This window comes from Chelonoidis abingdonii, chromosome 9 (genome assembly GCF_003597395.2).
Source record: "Chelonoidis abingdonii isolate Lonesome George chromosome 9, CheloAbing_2.0, whole genome shotgun sequence".
Taxonomy (NCBI): domain Eukaryota; kingdom Metazoa; phylum Chordata; order Testudines; family Testudinidae; genus Chelonoidis; species Chelonoidis abingdonii.
The window spans coordinates 84,545,936-84,566,278 of record NC_133777.1 but is presented as its reverse complement, the minus strand read 5'-3'; the positions used below and the strand labels follow the sequence as shown (position 1 = coordinate 84,566,278).

The window sequence follows — 20,343 nt, the reverse complement described above, 5'->3', positions numbered from 1 at the left end:
AATGTGCCTGCCTAGTCTTTGGCACCAGTTTAACTAATTGGTTTAAAATAACACCTTTACTTAAACTGGTGCAACTCTATATGCAAACAAGTTTGTAAAAATGGTAAACAGAGGACAAGATCCTCCTCCTAGCCCTTTGGTAGCCTCCCTGATCCTGGTGTCCAGTATCTCATCCCTACTCAGCAGTAGTAGAAATTTCCATTTGCCAATTGTAAAATCCAGTGTCACAAGGCCAGTGGTATAAGACTGTTTAAAATCCTAAGAATCTGTCGTCTTAATTCAATTTTAGATTTTCTGCCATGTTCAAGATGGAGCAGCTAAGATTATGCTGGGTAACACTGATGGTTTGCCATTTGACAGTGCAATTTCTTTTGTGGCTAAGATTTTCTTCTGAAGTTCAGTGTGGCTGCTGACTGACAGAACCTGAAGCAGATTGAGGGATTAGAGTTGCAAAATACAATTTTTAGTTAAGAAATTGCCTGGTTCCTCTATTTTTAAAATGATTTCTGACTTCATCAAGTTCTCCAGTAAATCAGTTAAAGATTACTTTACCATTTTACCTTTTCATTCATAGAAGAGTTGAGTGGTATTGTAAGTTGGTTGACATATTTTTGAATGCTCAAATATTACTATATGAGAAATCTGTTATTTCTGTTCAGTGTGTTCCTAATGACCATTTTTAGTTAATAATCTGTACAGACTATCTGTAGCTTCAGCTGTCCCTACAGTAAAGCCACTTTGAATCTTTCTGTATTATTTATTTAAACCCATCTCTTATTTCTATAGGTTTATGTGAGGTTAAGGCCGTTCTTCAGAGAATTCCTGGAACGTATGTCTCAGATTTATGAGGTAATAATACTTGGATATCTCCCTGAAATTTCTTTTTATATTATATATACTCATTTATATGATGCTGAATAATGCAATAATGATGCAACTTCTTCCTCCTCTAATTTATAGATCATTCTTTTTACTGCTTCTAAGAAGGTGTATGCAGACAAGTTACTGAACATACTAGACCCTAAAAAGCAACTGGTCAGGTAAACTTGATTAAAAACTCATGTAAATATCTAATGTTAGGCTAACCAATTTATTTTTCACAAAATTATAATTAAGAAATAAATCATTACACATTAACTTCTTTGTTGTAGTGTGCCTCACTGAATTGACCAAGCGTGTATGCATGAAAGGGGGAAATGAGAGGTGGAAAGGTACTTGAATTATTGTACAAGGGATACTAGAGACATAAGCCCTAACCATATTTGTATTCCATTCTGATACTTAAAAGCGTATGTATCCCTTGATCCATCATAACATATTTGAGAGTTACTCATTACAAATGTAATTCTTCTAGCACCTGTTTCTCTGTTACATCATCAATATTTGACTGATTTTTAAGTGTATATCAAGAAAACAAATAGTTTTTGACAGAAAATAATTCATTATTTGATGACTTTTTAAAATGAACTACTTTTTAGAGGACAATTCATAAAATTAATTTTTAATCTGTAATCTGCAGGATCAAAATATTTGCATCTTTCATTCAAGCATGAAATGATTTGTTGATGATTCTGGTAACAGTTATTTAGCCTTATTCATTTCCTTGGGCTATGGTGTAGGGGAGTGTCTTGCATTGCTCAAGATCAATTCCTCAAGATTTTAAAGGAAATGGTGGTGGAGGTATTTGTATAGTGATCCTCATCTGGAAGGATGATAGACTTTTTGGATGGGAAAGTTAAAGCAGAAAAAAAGGGGAAATCCTCAGGGATCCATTCAAAATGTGATATTTTTATTAAGGAGAATAAATAATTTCAGCCTTCTCAGGTTAGGAAATGCAAGATACTATGCCTAAGAGCTCATTTGTAAACTTCTTGTTTGCATCATGTTAGCTCAGAAAACAGAGAGAAATCCCAGCCCCATTGAAGTATATGGAAAAGCTCCCATTGACTTCAGTGAGATCAGGATTTCTCCTGTTGTTTTTAAAGTATGGGACACCAATCATAATTACTTTAAGGTTTTAAAGATATATTGTCAACTTATTTTAATCCAAATATTTTATACTTTCTAAAACTTCAGTATTCTAGTAGCATTTCACGTAATTGATATTTTTATGTAAATACTAAGCATTCTGGGTCAGGGACTGTCTTTCTATTACTTGTATGTACAGCACAGCAGAGCCCTTGTTGATAATTGGGACACTTACATGCTATATTTAGGCCTGGCAGAATTTGATGTTTATTTTTAGGCATTTTTTTTCTTTAATTTTTATTGATTTAAGTTTTCACGATTGCAGGAGATTATGGGAAGGTCAGATAATAGGATTCTCATACAGTAATTTAATGATAAATATTAAGATTCAAAAAGTTAAAGCTTTGTAACTGTTAAAACACAAATTGTCAACGTCCCATGTCAAAATATACAAAATAAATATCCTCAAATCAAACTCTAATACGTTCTCAAGCAGCTTTTTCCTTACTTTGCCTATCTACATTTTGATTATTATCAATGCAAATTTTTGTTGTTGGTTTGTGTGTGTATGGTGAAATCAACATTTACAGATATTTACTGATAAAAATCTAATCCTGACAACCCTAGCCATATGCTAGCCTAGCTCTAGGAATTATGTTAGGGAAGTTGTACAGCCAGTGTTGTACAGAAAGTCAGACTAAGTGATCACAATGGGCCATTCTGGCTGTGAAATCTGTGAGTTTATATTTAAGGACTATAAACACAGAAGTACTTTTTATCTATTTATAGAATCTAAAATATTTGTTTCAGTTAAATAGATCTTAAGTATTGGTGTGTGGAATCTGGACATATTTCATATACCTTTAAAAAGGTTGTTTATTCACAGATTCACCACTATTATATTCATCTTGCCAGTGTCTTCCTTAACATGCAGTAATAATACTCTTTTAGATTCTTTTTAGGAAACCTAAACAAATGTTTTTAGATGCATTTTGTCTCATTTAGTCAGCATTATAAATTTGTTTTTGATGAAAGTCTTTAAATATAATCAAATATGAATAATATAAAAAGGAATGATAAGTACTGAAGGAATCTATCCCGTTACTGTGTGGGAGGTTACATGGCTATCTCATTCTTAATGGGAGTAACTTATATAATACTTCACAAGTCTCTCTGAAAAAGGCTTTTACAGCTCTAATTTGTATGACTCAGAATGCAATTTTAAACTTATTGGGACAGGATAGATATAATGAAATGATGTGGTGCATCTGAACAATAGTCTAAGAATTTGAACTGGATGCACACTTGTGATTTATGTGCCCTGAAAAGCTAACATCAAGGTTTGATTAGTTTTGACTTTAGCCTAAAGGTAAACTTGTCAGGCACTCCACACGTGACTTAGCATCTACATATCAAATTGTTTGTCACTGAGCCACCAGCTTATTTATAGTAACAGTGGAAGCTCCACCCCTTTGTGAAATTAAACATTTCAGATACAGCTTTTTTTTTTTTACTTTCCTTTAATCAGATTTCCTAAATTGCTGAACAGCCTTAGAGAGATTGTCATAAGAAAATGTAAAGCTTAGAAAGATGCATTTAGATTGTAATACAATTTTAATGTAACCTATATTTGAAAGTCAGTTTATTGTATAGTTGATAAGGTGATGAAGCTTCAGTTGTATTTTTAATACTACTTTAAACAACCTGAATCCTTGTACACTATCCGAACATTTCTAGTTATTATACGGCCTCTTTCTGTTGAATTAAATAGGAGCAGGATAATTGAGGAAAAAAAAGCAGTTGATGGAACGTTTGGCCTTGAGGCTTTTCTTAAGCTATTGTAACTGAAATAGGTTAATTGCCAACACAGGTAATATTCTACAGAAAACAGTCCTTCTAATATTTTCTATTCTGGCAGGTACAGGGATAGGGAGGCTCTGTTCTCTACTGGTTAGAGCAAAGACTGGAAGCCAGGGTTCCATTAAGGGGCTAACCCCTGACATACTAGGTGACCGTGGGAAGTCACTTGAGGTCCTTGTATGCCTCTATCAACTCATCTGGAAAACTGGTTAAAAAGCAGGACGTCACTGACAGCCAGATAGTGTATCTTAACTGTCGTGGGTAAATAAATTATAAAAAAAAGTACAGAATTGTATTAATCCATCTCTTTAGTTTTAAACATTATATTTTTAGAGGAACAGACAAGTTCCATGTTAAGGCATGGCAATACTTGAACATAAGGTCTACCTATTTGCTAAGAATTTTGATGATGAAAGAATAGCCCAAAAGAGAGAGAGAGTTTCTAAAAGGGCAACTTCTTAAGAAGAGCTAAGCACATCAGGAAAGAAAAAAATAAGATTTTTATTTCCATAACACTTGGCAGCATTTAAATTTCTTTTTCTCTATGCAACATATTTTCTAAGTTACTAAATTAATTAATTTTCCTTTAACCCATAGGCATCGACTTTTCCGTGAGCATTGTGTTTGTGTACAAGGAAATTATATAAAGGATTTAAATATCCTTGGTAGAGATCTTTCAAAAACGATCATAATTGACAATTCACCACAAGCCTTTGCCTATCAGGTAAGCATTTTTGTGATAGTCACACTTTGTAGAATTTGTAAAAACCTTCTCTGAAAATGAAAACATAAACTTTTAATTTAACTAGGTAAATTAAGAAAATGCTAGGTGTGAAGAAAAAAAAAAGTACCTAACTCATTTGTAATAAATTCACCTCAAAATATGTAGGGTTCTTTTTTAATAGGAATATTTTAGTATTTTAGATGTTACTTGACCATTTCAGAAATAGTATAATTTTAAAAAGTAAAATAATATAAGTGAAAAGAATTTCTGTGTGGCAAACGTTCTTCAGAATACTTCACCATACTCACATTTCCTTTGTATTTTGATTATTTTTAATAATAAGAAGGGCTTTAACACTTTTACTCAATCAATTACCTCTTCTAGAAATTCAGAAAAATCCAGTCTTTTAGGATTCCTCTGACTTGGGCAGTGTTCACAAAATATATCCTTTCAGAACTAGTAGAAAAATTCTGAGCAAACAAATTGCTGGTTGGAAGTGTATACAACTATCATACTTCTGTATCCTAGAGGTGTTCAATATACATTCCATGATCCAGATTTAGTCCAAAAATATGTTCTCTATATAATCCAGTCTCCATAATTGTACAGACATGAGGGAGGTGGAGAGATTAATCTCCAGAGTCCCTCTACATTAGAGAATAGAACTGGTGTTGAGAACAGTAGTCTGCCTACTAGTGATACAGTTTCATTATCTATAAATTCAGCACTAGTTCAGGGAAATCCACTGCTCACAGCTGATGTTAGTCAGCACAATTCAATTTCACATTGTAAAGTGGGCTTCTGAACCAAGATCCTAATCCAGAACCCACTGAAGTCAGTTGAAGGAAAGGACTTTTTCTGATGTCAGTGAGTACAGTACTGTTCCTGATTTTGCTCCTGAGACTTTTCCTGGATTTGGCGGGCAATGAAGATCATGTTGGTTATCCCATGGGATGATCTAAAACCGCACTGAGATTCCAGCAATATTTTCTCAGCAAGGGGAAATAATCAATTTAAGAGGATACGGGCAAGGATTTTCCCTGCTGTAAATAGCAAAGCAGTGCCTCTATAGTTTCCACACTTTGACTTATCTCCTTTCTTAAGATTGTAATAATGTTAGCATTTCTCAGGTATGCCATCAGGCACTGCTGCCTTGTTGTTGTTAGTTTGCATAATGTCTTGTGTTACTTCTTCGGGGGGTGCACGGGGGTGTCAGCAAGAGATTCTTTTTTATGTTGAGGTATAGATTTGATAGTAGCATCAGGGACAGTTGAGTCACAGTTCAGGAGTAACTCAAAATGCTCCTTCCATCTGGCTTTGCTATCCTTACAATATGTTGGCCCGTCTTGGGCTCAGAGTGGTGTGGGTCCATGGGAGCATGGACTGTAAATGGCCCTTCTGAAAAAAAACCTCTTCATGTCATATTTATCAGCATAAAGCTCAATCTCCTTGGCCTTTTCTCGACACCACTTATTTCTGATGTCACAGATTTTCCTTTGGGCTTCAGCCTTGAGTTGCTTGTATGACATTGTCTTCTGCTAGTGTGATGTCATTTTGCCACATGCGATGAGCTTTTCTTTTTTGGTCGAGCAAGCCCTGAAACTATAGGGCTGTAAGCTTAGGTGCCACCACCTTATGTGCAGGTTTCACTCATTCATGTCATGGAGCCAGCATATGGAAGCATGATCTGTGATCAAGGAGAAGGGGCTGCCCAGCAAGTAAGTGGCTGTCCCTGCCCCAGAGAGCCAGCAACGAGCTCATATACATTGCCCACAGGCACGGTGGCGCCAGCATCCACCACATGGGAGACCTCTGTGACATCGCGGTCATCACGCACGCCTTCCACCTCCTGACGTGCCCGGATGCCACAGTAAAGAGCGTTGCGGCGACTGCCTGCACACTGTCATCGAGAAGCGAATCGGCAGGCCTCCCTCTGGCCAGGATGTAGTTACTTTTCTGAGCGGCTCCCTGGATGGCGAATTCGCCCAAGACGGGGGTGACATCTCCTCGCTGTGGTCCCGCGCTCGCAACGCCACGCGCCGGCTAGGAAAGCGACTGGGCTGCCGCTGGGTATGGAGCAAGGAACGGCAGGAGCTGGGAGTCCTGGTGCCGCGGATTGAGACGGAGGGCAACACCATCATCAGCCCCGGAGCCAGAGGCGTGCTGGAGAGGTCACTGAAGGCCGCCGTCCACGCGCTCTATGTGGACATCCTGAGGAAAAAACCCGACCAGGGCAAGGCCTTCGAGGTGACCAGCAAGTGGGACTCCAGCAACTACTTTCTCCCCGCGGGCAGCTTCACCCGCTTCGCCGACTGGCGGTTCGTACACCGCACCCGACTGAACTGCGTCCCGCTCAATGGTGCAGTCCACCATGGGAGCTGTGACAAGCGCTGCAGGAAGTGCGGGTACACCATGGAGACCTTGCCCCACGTCCTGTGCAGCTGCAAGCCCCACGCCAGAGCCTGGCAGCTGCACCATAACGCTGTCCAAGACCGACTGGTGAAGGCCATCGCCCCACACCTGGGTGAGATTGCAGTCAACCGCACCATCTCCGACACCAACAGCCTGCTGCGCCCGGACATTGTCGTCATGGACGAGGAGAGGAAAAAGATCGTCCTCGTTGACGTGACTGTCCCGTTCGAGAACAGGACCCCGGCATTTCGCGAAGCCCGAGCCCGTAAACTCTAAAAATACGCCCCCTTGACTGACACCCTGCGGGCAAAGGGCTATAAGGTTTACACCGACGCCCTGATCGTCAGGGCGCTAGGTGCCTGGGACCCCTGTAATGAACATGTGCTTAGGGCCTGTGGGGTGGGCCGTCGCTATGCGCAGCTCATGAGACGTTTAATGGTCTCGGACACTATTCGGTGGTCTAGGGACATTTACACTGAGCACATCACCAGCCACCGCCAATACCAGGAGAGAGCCGGTGTGGCTTCGTGCACCCACGGGGGGAGGAGACCTTTAAAGCCCCCCTACTGAACTATATCCCCTGAGCCTTGAACCCATCGAACTGGATTCCACCATGTGAGGGTCATCTTGTCCCCATGACCCGGCCCGCTTACTCATACTCATGACTGCGTGTAACCCATTGTATGAGCGATGTACCTTCACTGCTTCCTTACTGTATCTCGATCCCACCCACCGTACGCACCGCATTGGGGACATTGCAGACTGTATATACTATATGCTAACCCATAACCAAATACCAGCGTCCTCCTATACTCTGTATGTTGCCCCCGATGACCAATAACTGAAGCATCAAACTCTTTGTATCACCTTTATTTAAATATTCTCTAATAAACTTTTAAATCTGAGGGAATTCACAGCCCACTTAATCGCTAGTGCCTCCTTTTCAGTAAGTGAGTGGGACTTTTCTTGATGGAATAGCTTCTTGCTCAGATATAGGATCAGGTGTTTTCCCCCCATCAAGTTCTGCAAGAGCGCGGTGCCAAAGTCAACGTCTGAGGTGCCTGCATGTAGTATGAATGCCTGGGAAAAGTTGGGGCTGATGGGTTTCAGCTGCGGAGCCCTGCAGCCCCGCTGAAAGGGCTTGCAGACCTCCAGTTGAGAACCGCTGCCATAGCATACTGATGATGAGGGCTGATAATTTTATTCATAAACATCTGGAAAACATCTGTTGTGGCTCCATGGACTTCTGAAATGCCTAACAGGGTTAAGAAAGAAGTTTTCTGATGTGAAGATGGAAATAAAGAGATCTGTCAGTAATCCTTCATCAGTTTATTAGTCCCTGGTCCCAGCCACTCTAATAAATTGTCTACCCATAATATCAGATAGGCATCAAATTTTGAGATGGAGTTACCCTTTCCTGAAATTGATGCAAAACCGAACTGTCCAGTTTGGGAACCCCAACTATGGGGTTCCTCCATTCACTTTCGACCCCCTGGTTATCCCTACCTGCATCATGACTTCTCAGACTGTATCCTACAGCCTCCATGGTAAGGACTTGGGGTTCTCCCTGACACATTAGCCTGAGATGGTCTCTAGGTAGTTTTGTATTAACTGCGTTCTCCCTGGGCAGAAGTGAAATACACTAGCAAAGTCATTGGTTAATTGGAAGAGTTACCTCCTCTTTACAGGTTTCAGAGTAGCAGCCGTGTTAGTCTGTATCCGCAAAAAGAACAGGAGTACTTGTGGCACCTTAGAGACTAACAAATTTATTTGAGCGTAAGCTTTTGTGGGCTACAGCCCACTTCATCGGATGCATGTATGCTGTAGCCCACGAAAGCTTATGCTCAAATAAATTTGTTAGTCTCTAAGGTGCCACAAGTACTCCTGTTCTTTTTACAGCAGTAAGTCCCTAACCTGCAAGAGTTGGTGTCGGGTTTTGGCCACTGGGTGTTTGGAGTCCTAGTTCAGGCTCCCTACGGAAGGGAGTTATCAGCAGGTTTTCCTTGTGTCTTCTAAGGTTTAAGAAGATTCACATGGTAAATTTTGGTTTCCTTCCTTCTGCCCATTATTTTTATCTCATCGTCCACTGGCCCTGCCTGTTTAATAATTTCATATGGACCCTGCCACTGGACATTAACTGACTTGGCCAAAGGAAGCAGTAAAAGGACCTGGTCACGCGGGTAAAAGACCCATAGTCATGCCCCTCCATTATAATTTTGCACCTGCACTTATTCAACCTTCTTAAATGTCCTCTGGTGAACACCCCTCATCTCTGAGTCATTCCCTTAGTTGTATGATGTACTGAATCATACTTAAAGCACCTACATCTTGTTCCTCCCAGCCCTCTCAGAGGGCTGGTCTACACTACGGGGGGAAATCGATCTTAGATACGCAACTTCAGCTACGTGAATAACGTAGCTGAAGTCGAATATCTAAGATCGGATTACTCACCCATCCTCACCGCGCGGGATCGATGTCCGCAGCTCCCCCTGTCAATTCCGGAACTCCGTTGGGGTTGGTGGAGTTCCGGAATCGATATAAGCGCATTCAGGGATCGATATATCGCGTCTAGATGAGACGCGATATATCGATCCCCGAGCAATCGATTTTAACCCGCTGATATGGCGGGTAGTCTAGACATAACCAGAGCAAGTCCAAAATTCCCTGCAGCTGGTGGCCATAAAATAACTTGAAGGAAGAGAACCCCATAAAGGCCTGCAGGACCTCCCTTATGGTAAAAAGGAATGGTTGGACTAGCCAGTCCTAGTGCTTGGGGTCATAACTAATAAAGCGTTTCAACGTTCCCTTTGGAGTTTTATTAAATTGCTCATGTAGGCTATCTAGCTGTGGGTGGTACACAGAAGTTTTCAGGGACTTGAGCTTCACAAAGGCAGAAGTTAGTCCCTTTATCTGTTAGTATTTCTTGGGGAAATCCCATGCATGGGGGGAGGGATAGCTCAGTGGTTTGGGCATTGGCCTGCTAAACCAAGGGTTGTGAGTTCAGTCCTTGAGGGGGCCACTTAGGGATCTGGGGCAAAAATCAGTACTTGGTCCTGCTAGTAAAGGCAGGGGGCTGGACTCAATGACCTTTCAGGGTCCCTTCCAGTTCAGTGAGATAGGTATATCTCCATATATTATTATTAGCTTTGAGAGCTCTGGGGTTATAGCCTAGTTTTCACTGAGCAAAGGGGAGAACAGCCTCTGGGTACCTGGTTGCTTAGTCAACAGTTACAAATATGTACTGGTGTTTGGATGCAGTTATTTCCAGGAGCCTCTCTGCCTTTTGCATGGTAATATCCTTATAAATTGTACGTTGACAATCAACATGGGCAGTGGGTTTCCTCAGAAATACCCAAATGGTTCAAAATGGTGGAATTAAAAATGTATTTACTCTGTATGTCAGTTTTGAAGGAATTTTATGTTCTAAACAACTACCAGAATACAAATTTTGTCAGTTTTATGTCTCATTAATTTCAGCAAGTAGCTGTTAAACTCAACTTCAGTTGCATATGTACACTGGGGTCAGCATTGGTTTTACAAAAGTCTGCAGTATCTGCCTATACTTGAACACTTTCTAAACATTTCTATGTACTTCAGTCCAACAGAGGTTTTAGTGCTAAAAACGTCAGTGATACTAGAGTATCACTAGTGTTCCTTTGTAACAGTTTTGTGCAAAGGAAGGAAATTTTTTACAAGTGGATTTTAAAACAACTTCTAGAGAAAAAAATATGTATTGGTAAGTTCTGTTGGCACAAAATATGTTTTACATAAAATGCACTATATCATCAGTGGTCTTTTCCAGAGATATTCAGCATAAAAATTAACATACCTGTGATTTTACTTTAGCTTTCAAATGGAATTCCTATAGAGAGCTGGTTCATGGATAAAAATGACAATGAACTCCTAAAATTAATTCCTTTTCTGGAGAAACTTGTAGAGCTGGTGAGTAATATATTCTTCTTTTTTCATATACACTCTAGGTAGTTTCAAAATTGACTAAGTGGTTTAGGAGCCTACATCACCTGGAAACTTCTGAAAATGTTACTTAGGAACTTTCCAAAACTCTGTCTTGTCTGGACAATAATCCAAAATATATAGAGAGAGTACTTATTATTTTATTAGTAAAAAGCAGAATGTGTTGGGTCGAGTATCTGGCTAGAAGATTAGTACCAGCTCTGACACTACCCACTTCAGTTAAGTGACTTGCCTTCCTGCACATTTGTAAAACTTAGATACTACTTATCTCACTGGGTTTTTGTGAATGTTAATTAGTTAATGTTGTAAAGCTCTTTGAAAATACAAATCACTGTAAATGGTGTTGTATTATTATGTATACTAACATAAATTAAAAACATAACTTTTAAAATCTGAAGTATAGATACATTTATTATTTCAAAAACTGTAATTTTATTTTTTTCTGCAGAATGAAGATGTCCGACCTCACATCAGAGACAGATTTCGCTTGCATGACTTGCTACCCCCAGATTAAACACCAAGCCTTTTATCAAATTACTGAAGGGGGAGAAAATGCAGGACCCTTTTGGACTAAAACAAAAACATTGCCATTACTGTTGAAATTTTGCATTTTTGTACCCCGTCTTGCTTTTCTTATCTTTGGTGCCCAACAGTAATCAAGGGTTACAGAAAGAGACTTTCTATATCTCAGATTGAATACATACAGTACAATACAGTAGGTAGGCGAGAACAGAAAAGTCTTTAGAACTAGTGCAACTCCAATGAAATTTTTTTATGTACAGGACATCTGCAGTTTATAAAGAATTCTGTTTCTGCCACCAGCAGTTTGACCTGTAGAAACACAGGATTTTATGATATAACAGAGATTGAAAATGGACTCTTATTTTCTCTCTGTTTGGTGCTCTAAGTGGGTTTGTAGCCACTTTTCTGTTACTTTAAGATTCTCATTTCAACAGGAATGGCCAGTAAAAGTTGTTTTATTTTTCCTGTTAAGGTTTATAACCTTTTTACATTTTTGACCTGTATTAGCTTAGAATTTCATTATGCATTCCTTTTAGTTGAGGCGCTTCATAGTTTTTCTGGAAATAGCCAAATTTTATTAGTTTTTTATTATACAATTGAATGGCCGTTTTCCTGCTTTGTCTGCCTGCATACTGTATATTTGTTTAAAAATATTCTTTAGTTTTAGTCCATGTAAGTTTCATTTAGAAATACCTGCATTTATATTTTGTTTCTGTAATATTCTACTGTAGTTGAAATCTTTTCAAAAATCAAGAGACTGGCTAGATAAGAATATAAGAATTACTAATATTCAGAATATTTAAACCATTGTGATGGCATGTACTCTGGACAGACAATATCTTGCAGTGGCACGCTCAATTGATGGACAAGGAATACCTCAGATTATACTGTGCATACAAATCTTTAAGGAGAATTATTTGGTCACCTGTTGGGTTTGATGCAAATCAATTACTGCTGCCTTCAGATTCCTCCAAGAATGAAGTATTCTGCACAGTGGCTCAGTATTTTAAGATGTTTTGCATGGGCTGGTGGTACCTCCTGTTATGCTGTTTGTTACAATCAGTTTTAAACTTTGTGTAACAATGAAGGTACCTAATAGTAACTATGCATAATCCTGTGATACAGTACACTCCCATGCCACCAGTGCAGTTAATATGCTATCATAGTGGTTTTCTATGCTATATGGAAATAGTCTTCAAGCCTTGGTTCTCTAATGCAGCTATCACAAGAGGTTGATATTTTTATAATGGTGTGTAATCTCCTTTTCAGGAGGCTTTTTATGGAAGGTATAATTTGTAAAAGTTAGGATGCTTTGCCTCTCGACTGCATTAACATGCCACAGGCTTGGACTGTTTTTGTGTAAAGGATGTCACAGAATGGCACTTTTTCTAAAGAGAAGTTTGATATTTTGTATGCTTGTTAAGAAAGTACAGTATTGGAAATTAAAGGTGGACAACTGATAATTGAGAAGTATGTCAATTAATTTTTTATGTATATTACCTGTTTACTTGTACAATTCTATTGTACAAATTACATGCAGCTTCATTTTCAAATGAGTCCTTAAAATAAGGAAAATCTTTTTAGGAAAACATTTAATTTTGTATTTTTGATTTTAAAAGGCATGAGTTATGTCAACTTTTTCCAGTGTATTAATGAAGATTTTAACTTTTCATCAGGTTGAGTGTTTTCTTACTATATTATCTGTTGTGTATGTAGCTAGCACATTGTGTCAATGAACTGTTAAAAAAAATTAGCATGTAGAGCAAGCCTGTTTTGTGGAAAATCCTTATTCATTAAAAAAGAAAAAGTCATCATGGCAGATTTTCTGCAAAAAAAGTGAAAAAGCATTTGCAATTCAGAATACTGATTTTTTTTTTTTTGTATTTAAAGAAAGGTATTTTGCTTGCAGGAAAGAAATACTACAGATTCATTTTAATGAGAATCTTTTAAATGTATTTATCTTTAGGGCATCTGGGCATCTTTACGCTGTTTGTCTTATGTCTTTATTGAAATAAAATGTACATAACATTACCTTTATATATATGATTTTGCGCAGACGTGTGAACCCCAGAACTTCCCCACCCCTCCTGTTTTTATGCTAATATAATGGATACGGTTACAGATTTGAAAATGGTCACTTTGTGTTTGAGTTGCTGCAAGATTCTCCCACAATTTTTAAATTATTATTTTTTAATCTCCCTCTCAAACGCAAATCTAAGAATTTTTTAAGTTAATTTAACAATGAACTCCTCTTCAGAGTGGAACTTCTTCAAATTACCATAAAGAATATGTTATATCGTATTAGGATTTTTTTTTATTCATTGCTAAATAAATCTAGCATAATGGAACTACCTTGAATAAGTTAATCATGGACATTCTCTGTGACTCAATAAAATGGTACACGGTTACCACTGATTAGAATCATTTTCCTAAGCATTTGTGTTCTAATTTACACCATTTTGAGTAAAACTATTACAAAATTGGTATTTTTGGTTAAGGCAAAGTACACATTTCATTTTATACATGTATCTATGTCATGATTTTAGATCACTGAGGAAAATTAGAATGTGAGATATTGCAATCTGGTTTCTAGGAAATGTAGGGAAAATTGGTGATTTGGTACTATCTGGATTCACAGCAAAACTAATTTATATAGACTGCTCCATAATACATATTAAATACTTGAATGTTAACATGCTGCAAATCTGATTTTCACAATTATAACAGTGCTTTGCTGAGAGAATGGCTTTTTAAAAAAATTAAGCTTCTAAAAATGTCAAACACTTCTGATCTACATAATCTTTCCATCTACTTCACTTAGGTGTAATCAGATTTTTTTTTCCTGATTTTCATTTTATTGGATTCTATGACGGGGTGGAATGACAAGGCTTAAGTACTGCTCTGATCTTAGAATATCATATACAGCTAATTACAACCCAAAATTATTGCTGATAACTGGGGGTGGTCGGGTGTACAAAGTATTCAGGCTTGGGCTCTTTTTGAGTTACTTCACTATTATGCAATTAATCTTGTAACTGTATCACTTACTCTAATTTTCTTATTTTTAGAGAATTTATCAGACGCATACCATAACATCCTCTTTCTGCTGTAAATTCTTGCTGATTTTGTTTGCTCTCTTTCACTACAGCCTGCTGTTTGTATGGTCCTTTTATGTGGTTTGCACATGTTCTAGTCTAGCTTTGATCATTTTTGCTTCTGACAGCAGAACTGTGTTCGGATGAAAGATTATTACAGTTTCTTAGGATTTTGCAATGTGCAATACACGTGGAGGCTCTATTTTTTTTTTTAATGTACTGTTTGTATAGAAGGGTAACTGCCTCCATTTTACGGTTTTGTTTGTTAGTTGACATTCAGTTGTTTCACCTTCCATCTACATAGGAAAATATCTTTCATTATTTCTCAGAAACTTTTAAAAGTCTGAATTCTTTGAGGCCTGATCAAATATTGATCAAAGGCATCCTTCTGTTGGCAGGTCTTTGTCAACCAAGTGTAAACTAAAGACACTGTGTCAGCTTCGCTAAGACTCTGATTCAAGCATTTAAACACTTAATTAAAGTTAATTACGTGTTTCAGTGCTTTATTGAATCACACTTTCATCCATAGAGTTTGTTTTTGACATTTGACAAACATTGTACAAGAAAGTAAACAGTCACGTGTGCATCCATTTTCCTTTGCTTTCTCTTCTGGTCCTAGCTTCCTTGGAGTATTCAAATTGCTAATCACGTTACTTTATTCTTCTTTGTCTAAACATCTAGCTCCATTCTGTCATCATATTACAATTGATTCTAAGTATTACAAGTCATTTGGCAATTTAACTTCAAATTGCTAAGTCATCATCTGATAATCCTTTATGAGAATGGACAGGAATATGCTCTTTCTTTATTTCTGACATTGAAACCGACAGAAAATAATTAATTTCACTTTCCCATCACTTTTTGGGTTCTGGAGGCAAATGGGAGTAGTATAAACTTATTGTTGTTACTAAAGTCAGCACCTATGAGCCAGAATTAATGAGCCATTGTCATTTAAGCATAATTTTTCTAACCCCTTAAGTGGCCCCAATCTGGGGTAGCACACAATCTATTTTGCACCACTCCATTGGTGCAGATCACTCTTAAATCCTGTCTATCCAATCAATAGAGGGTCTCCCTTTCATAGGATTCTTGAGTTGCAGAGCCATAGTGAGTCCCTGTGATCTGTGACTAAGATACTATCCTTTCCCTATGATTGGGGACAACTAGCACAGAATGGAATTGGGAGAATGGAATAGGTGACTTTGCACCCTCTTACATCCCACAGCAGCGCCAAGTACTCCTTGATGGCAGCTGTGTGGCTGGACTGATAAACCCTATTATAGAAGCCTTTGTTAAACTAATAAACTTCAAAATTATTGAAATATAAAATACTAGATCGAGATAAAAGATGCTTAACAGGATAACACTACCCATAGCATGTATGTAGACATTAAACCTGCTACCAATTAAAAAACAAAAAGTGACCAAGTCTGTCTACTTGTTTTCCTGTACGAATTCAGACTGACAAGTTGTGTTTCTACATTCTCAGCAGGTACAGAGAGAAAGCAATCACAATGTTTTTTTATTCCATTGATAGTAAGACTTTAAAAGCTGCAGCATTTTTCTAGTGTGGAAATTATGTATATATATGTGGCAGGGGGAAGCATGCCATCCAACTAGTCTACAATCATACTGGTTATATAAAAGCAATTAAATAACTTAAAGACTGACACAGAGGTAGATTAATGCAAGAGCTTTGGATCTAGGCCTTGCTCAAAAAGGACTCAGATGGACCAATGAGGTAGGGCAGTGGTTCTCAACCAGGGGTACACATTCCCCTGGGGGTACACAGAGGTCTTCCAGGGGATACATCAACTCATCTAGATATTTGCCTCGTTTTACAACAGGCTACATAAAAGCCACTAGTGAAGTCACTACAAACTAAAATTTCATACAGACAATGATTTGTTTATACTGCTCTATATACTATACACTTAAATGTAAATACAGTATTTATATTCCCAATTGATCAGTTTTATAATTCTATGGCAAAAATGAGAAAAGAAGCAATTTTTCAGTTAGTGCTGTGATGCTTTTGTATTTTATATCTGATTTTGTAAGCAAGTAGCTTTTAAGTGAGGTGAAACTTGGGGGTACACAGAACTAATCAGCCTCCTGAAAGGGGTACAGTAGTCTGGCAAGGTCGAGAGCCACAGAGGTAGGGTACCAGACCGCCATGCATAGCTGACTGATGTTGGCCAGCTGCCTTCTGAGGTAGGCTTTCTCCTCTTTTGGGAGAAAGACAACTATTTGTCTAGGGGAGGGAGAGGTGCCTCAAAGTTGTTTTTTTCTTTTTTAAACGGGGGAAGTGATTCTAATGGATTAGCATCCCTTTACCATTAATCTGTCCCTGACTATACAAGTTTGTATAGGATCATAGGTGTGAATGGTGCTTTCCAGGCTAGAAGAAGGATGAGGACTTACAATCTACATGAATATGTAAGGAAAGGTATTTCTTCTGAAAGAAGGAATAATAAGCACACTGAAGTCATTCACCTGAGGTTAGGTTTCAACATCACAGACTGGGAGAAACTAAAGGGATGCACTCAAGGACTGCTTAGGCTAACAACGTGTCACTCCAGATTTACACCATTGTTCCTAATACTGAATATTTAAAAAAAAACAACTTTAAATGAACCAGTGTGTATCTGATAGGAAATAGCATAGGTGTATCATTTTGTATATTATAAATTAAATATCATTATGCTGTTCATATTTTTCAGCACAGGCTGCAATCTTTTTTTCTTGTGGGGGAGCAAGCAAGGACAGATTGATGAAGGTGAAGATTTATTGATTTGGTCCACTGTTGAGGCACATTGATTTTTAGCTTGTTAATCTTGACGGTAACACGTGAAACAATTTGTTTTGTTTTGGTTGATCCTTGTGTCAGTTCTGGTGCTGAGGAGTGCTGAATCCTGAGTAAGTATTTTTATAGAGAGAACTGCGCTACCAATTTGTGCTGCTTCTGACAATACTGCTAGTACTAAGAATCACAAGATTTGTGTTAAATATTTGTTTTAGCTACTATATTGGGATTGTTAGCCTATATTAATTCTTTCAGCTGGCATTTATCAGCAAATACCCTTCTCCCTGCCTACACTCCCTGCAGAAACAGTTTTCTTCAGAATATGAATTTTATGTAACTTTTAGGCTCTAAAATTGGAGGATTTTTTTTTTTGTCAGTAATGGAAATCAAACAAGGAAAAAAAACAAATACATGTACTTTATCTGATAAAATTGTTATAGCTGGTTCATTTTGGTTAGTCTTGATTGATTCTGATGTTATATATTGTACACAGTCCAATGCATATCTTTTGTAAAACTATCATAGGTCAGAATTATTCACATAAAGCTCTTTCTTATCTTCTAAGCAGGAACCTTTAGATAGGTAAAGCATTTATATTAAATGAGAGTGTGTGGTCTAGGAGATAGGAGGGAACTGAAGTCAGAAACTCATAATTCTGCCACTGATGCAGCAAGTGATATTGGGCAAATTATTTTGTCTATACCGTAGCTTGCCCATCTGTAAAAGGGGAATAATACTTGGACGTTTTAAAGCAATTTGAGGTTGTGGGGTGAAATGAGCTATAGAAGTGCATAGTATTTTTATAATTAACAATGCTCCCTTCTCCCCCGAATATTTCATGGTGGTCTCATAAAGATGACTCCTACCATGGAGCTTATGAAAATGTATTTGAACTTGATGGTGTTAACATTTAGTTATGTCTTTGTTTCTATTACTTCTGCTCCTATGCCAGGTAAATGGGCAACAGAAGAGGAAACCATGTATTTTGAGGTTTTTTTTTCTCCAGCTGATTCAAATAGATCTTCAGAGCATCTTCCAGTTGTTAAAAGCCAGACTAATAATTCATCTTCAAATTTGTCTTTGAAGGAAGAAGAAATTTCACATTATTTTAATTTTCCAAGACCTTTTTTAGTCTCTCACTTCAAGTGATGCCACAGAGAAAGAGATAGTGAAAGAGCACATCCATCATCTTTACAGGTAGTCAAAAAGACAGGATCCTTTTAAAAATCATAGCAAGGAAAATTAATTCAAACATGATGTTTTCCAAAAGTGCTCACATCTATATTTAAATAGATTCAACCACTTCGTATAACTGCAGAAAATATTTAAATGGTAATAATGTATTCAGTGCTCTAAAAGATCTAGTATCACAGTCCTTGCTCTGAGGAGTGTACACTTGACAAGACAGATACAGGTAAAAAGATACATTCATGTAGGAAAATGAAAACAGGAACAACCAGGAACAAACAATGTTGGTCACCCTGATAGGTTGTAGGATTGTGTTTTGTAAATGTGACTTACATTTTTTGTTCTTAGATGTATAACTTGTGATTCTGAAAAGGATGTGGGGTCACAGTGAATAAATAGAGGTTTCTTACCCCGTGCAGTAACTGAAGTTCTGTGAGATGTGTTCCTCTATAGGTGCTCCACTCTTGATTGGAGATTTTCATTAGCAATGTCTGTTTGGCCCATGCACATGCCATTGGTATCCTCATGCCCTGCACCGAGGCTATGTCAGATTGCACAGGCAAACCACTCCCTCAGTTCCTTCTGCACCACTGAGTCTCAGAAGAAACTCCAAAGCAGGGGGGAAGGAGGGTGATAGTTGAGCACCCATCGGGGATACATCTTGAAGAACTACAGTTACTGCACAGGGTGAGTAATCTCTCTTTCATCTTTGAGTAGGGTCCCTATAGGTGATCCATTCTTGGTGACTTCCAAGGACTATTCCCAGAAGGACGAGTGGGGGCATTTGGAATGGAGTCCATCACAGAGGCAAGAACTGCCTTGCTGAATGTAGTGTCAGATATGGAGGCATCAACCAGGACATTGTGTCTAGAGAGAAGGCATGCACCAAAGACCATGTAGCTGCTCTGCAGATCTCTGAAATAGGAACATTTTTAAGGAGAGTCATAGAGGTAGGCTGTGATCTAGTCAAGTGCACCGGTAGAGATGGACTGTCAATACTATAGTAGCATACTACAGTACACTTGGGAAATCCATTTAGAAAGTCTCTGGGTAGAAATGGCAGACCTGTCTCAATCAAAACAAAAAGTCCAGTGGTTGAGTTCTATCAAGACAGAAGGATAATGCCCTCCTGACATCTAGAGTTGGAAGTATGTAGTTTGGGAAAGAAAACTGGTAGACGTATGATCTGATTCAGATGAAATTCAGAAGTTACTTTAGGTAGAAACCTGATCCTTGTAGAATATTGTGAAGCGGGGGAGGAGGTCCGCCGTTAAGGCCCCAATCTCTCTGACTCTGCAGTGTGAGGTAATAGTCACTAGGAAGACTGTTTTACTAGATAAATCCAATAAGGAGCAGGTGAACATCAGTTCAATGAGATTTTCTGAGGCTTTCGAGAAACAAGTTCAGGTCCCAGGCAGGAGTAGGAACCTTTATCTATGGGAAGACATTCCCCAGACCTTTTATATATCTTGCGGTTGTGAGGTGAGCAAACAGAGAAAAACCCTCAATAGTAGTATGAAAGGATGTTAGGGCCATCAGTGAAAGCAGCAAAGAATCCTGTGGCACCTTATAGACTAACAGACGTTTTGGAGCACGAGCTTTCGTGGGTTAATACCCACTTCATCGGATGCATCCAACGAAGTGGGTATTCACCCACGAAAGCTCGTGGTCCAAAACGTCTGTTAGTCTATAAAGTGCCACAGGATTCTTTGCTGCTTTCACAGATCCAGACTAACATGGCTACTTGAGGGCCATCAGATGAACCTTGAGGGAATTATGGGACATCCTGATTT

The 20,343-nt window shown here is 38.4% G+C and overlaps 1 protein-coding gene across 6 annotated transcripts in view; it reads left to right on the top strand.

Annotated features, from left to right (window-relative positions):
• Nucleotides 1-13,492, top strand: part of CTDSPL2 (CTD small phosphatase like 2) — a 75,406-nt gene extending 61,914 nt beyond the window's left edge. For all 6 annotated transcript variants that reach the window (XM_075069758.1, XM_032764326.2, XM_075069757.1 and 3 more), the window contains 5 exons: nucleotides 787-849; nucleotides 961-1,040; nucleotides 4,426-4,552; nucleotides 10,811-10,906; nucleotides 11,388-13,492. In XM_075069758.1, coding sequence (XP_074925859.1) covers nucleotides 787-849; nucleotides 961-1,040; nucleotides 4,426-4,552; nucleotides 10,811-10,906; nucleotides 11,388-11,453 — 432 coding nt within the window. In that variant the 3' untranslated portion in view covers nucleotides 11,454-13,492. The remainder of the gene's footprint in view (nucleotides 1-786; nucleotides 850-960; nucleotides 1,041-4,425; nucleotides 4,553-10,810; nucleotides 10,907-11,387) is intronic.
• Nucleotides 13,493-20,343: the final 6,851 nt, after the last annotated feature.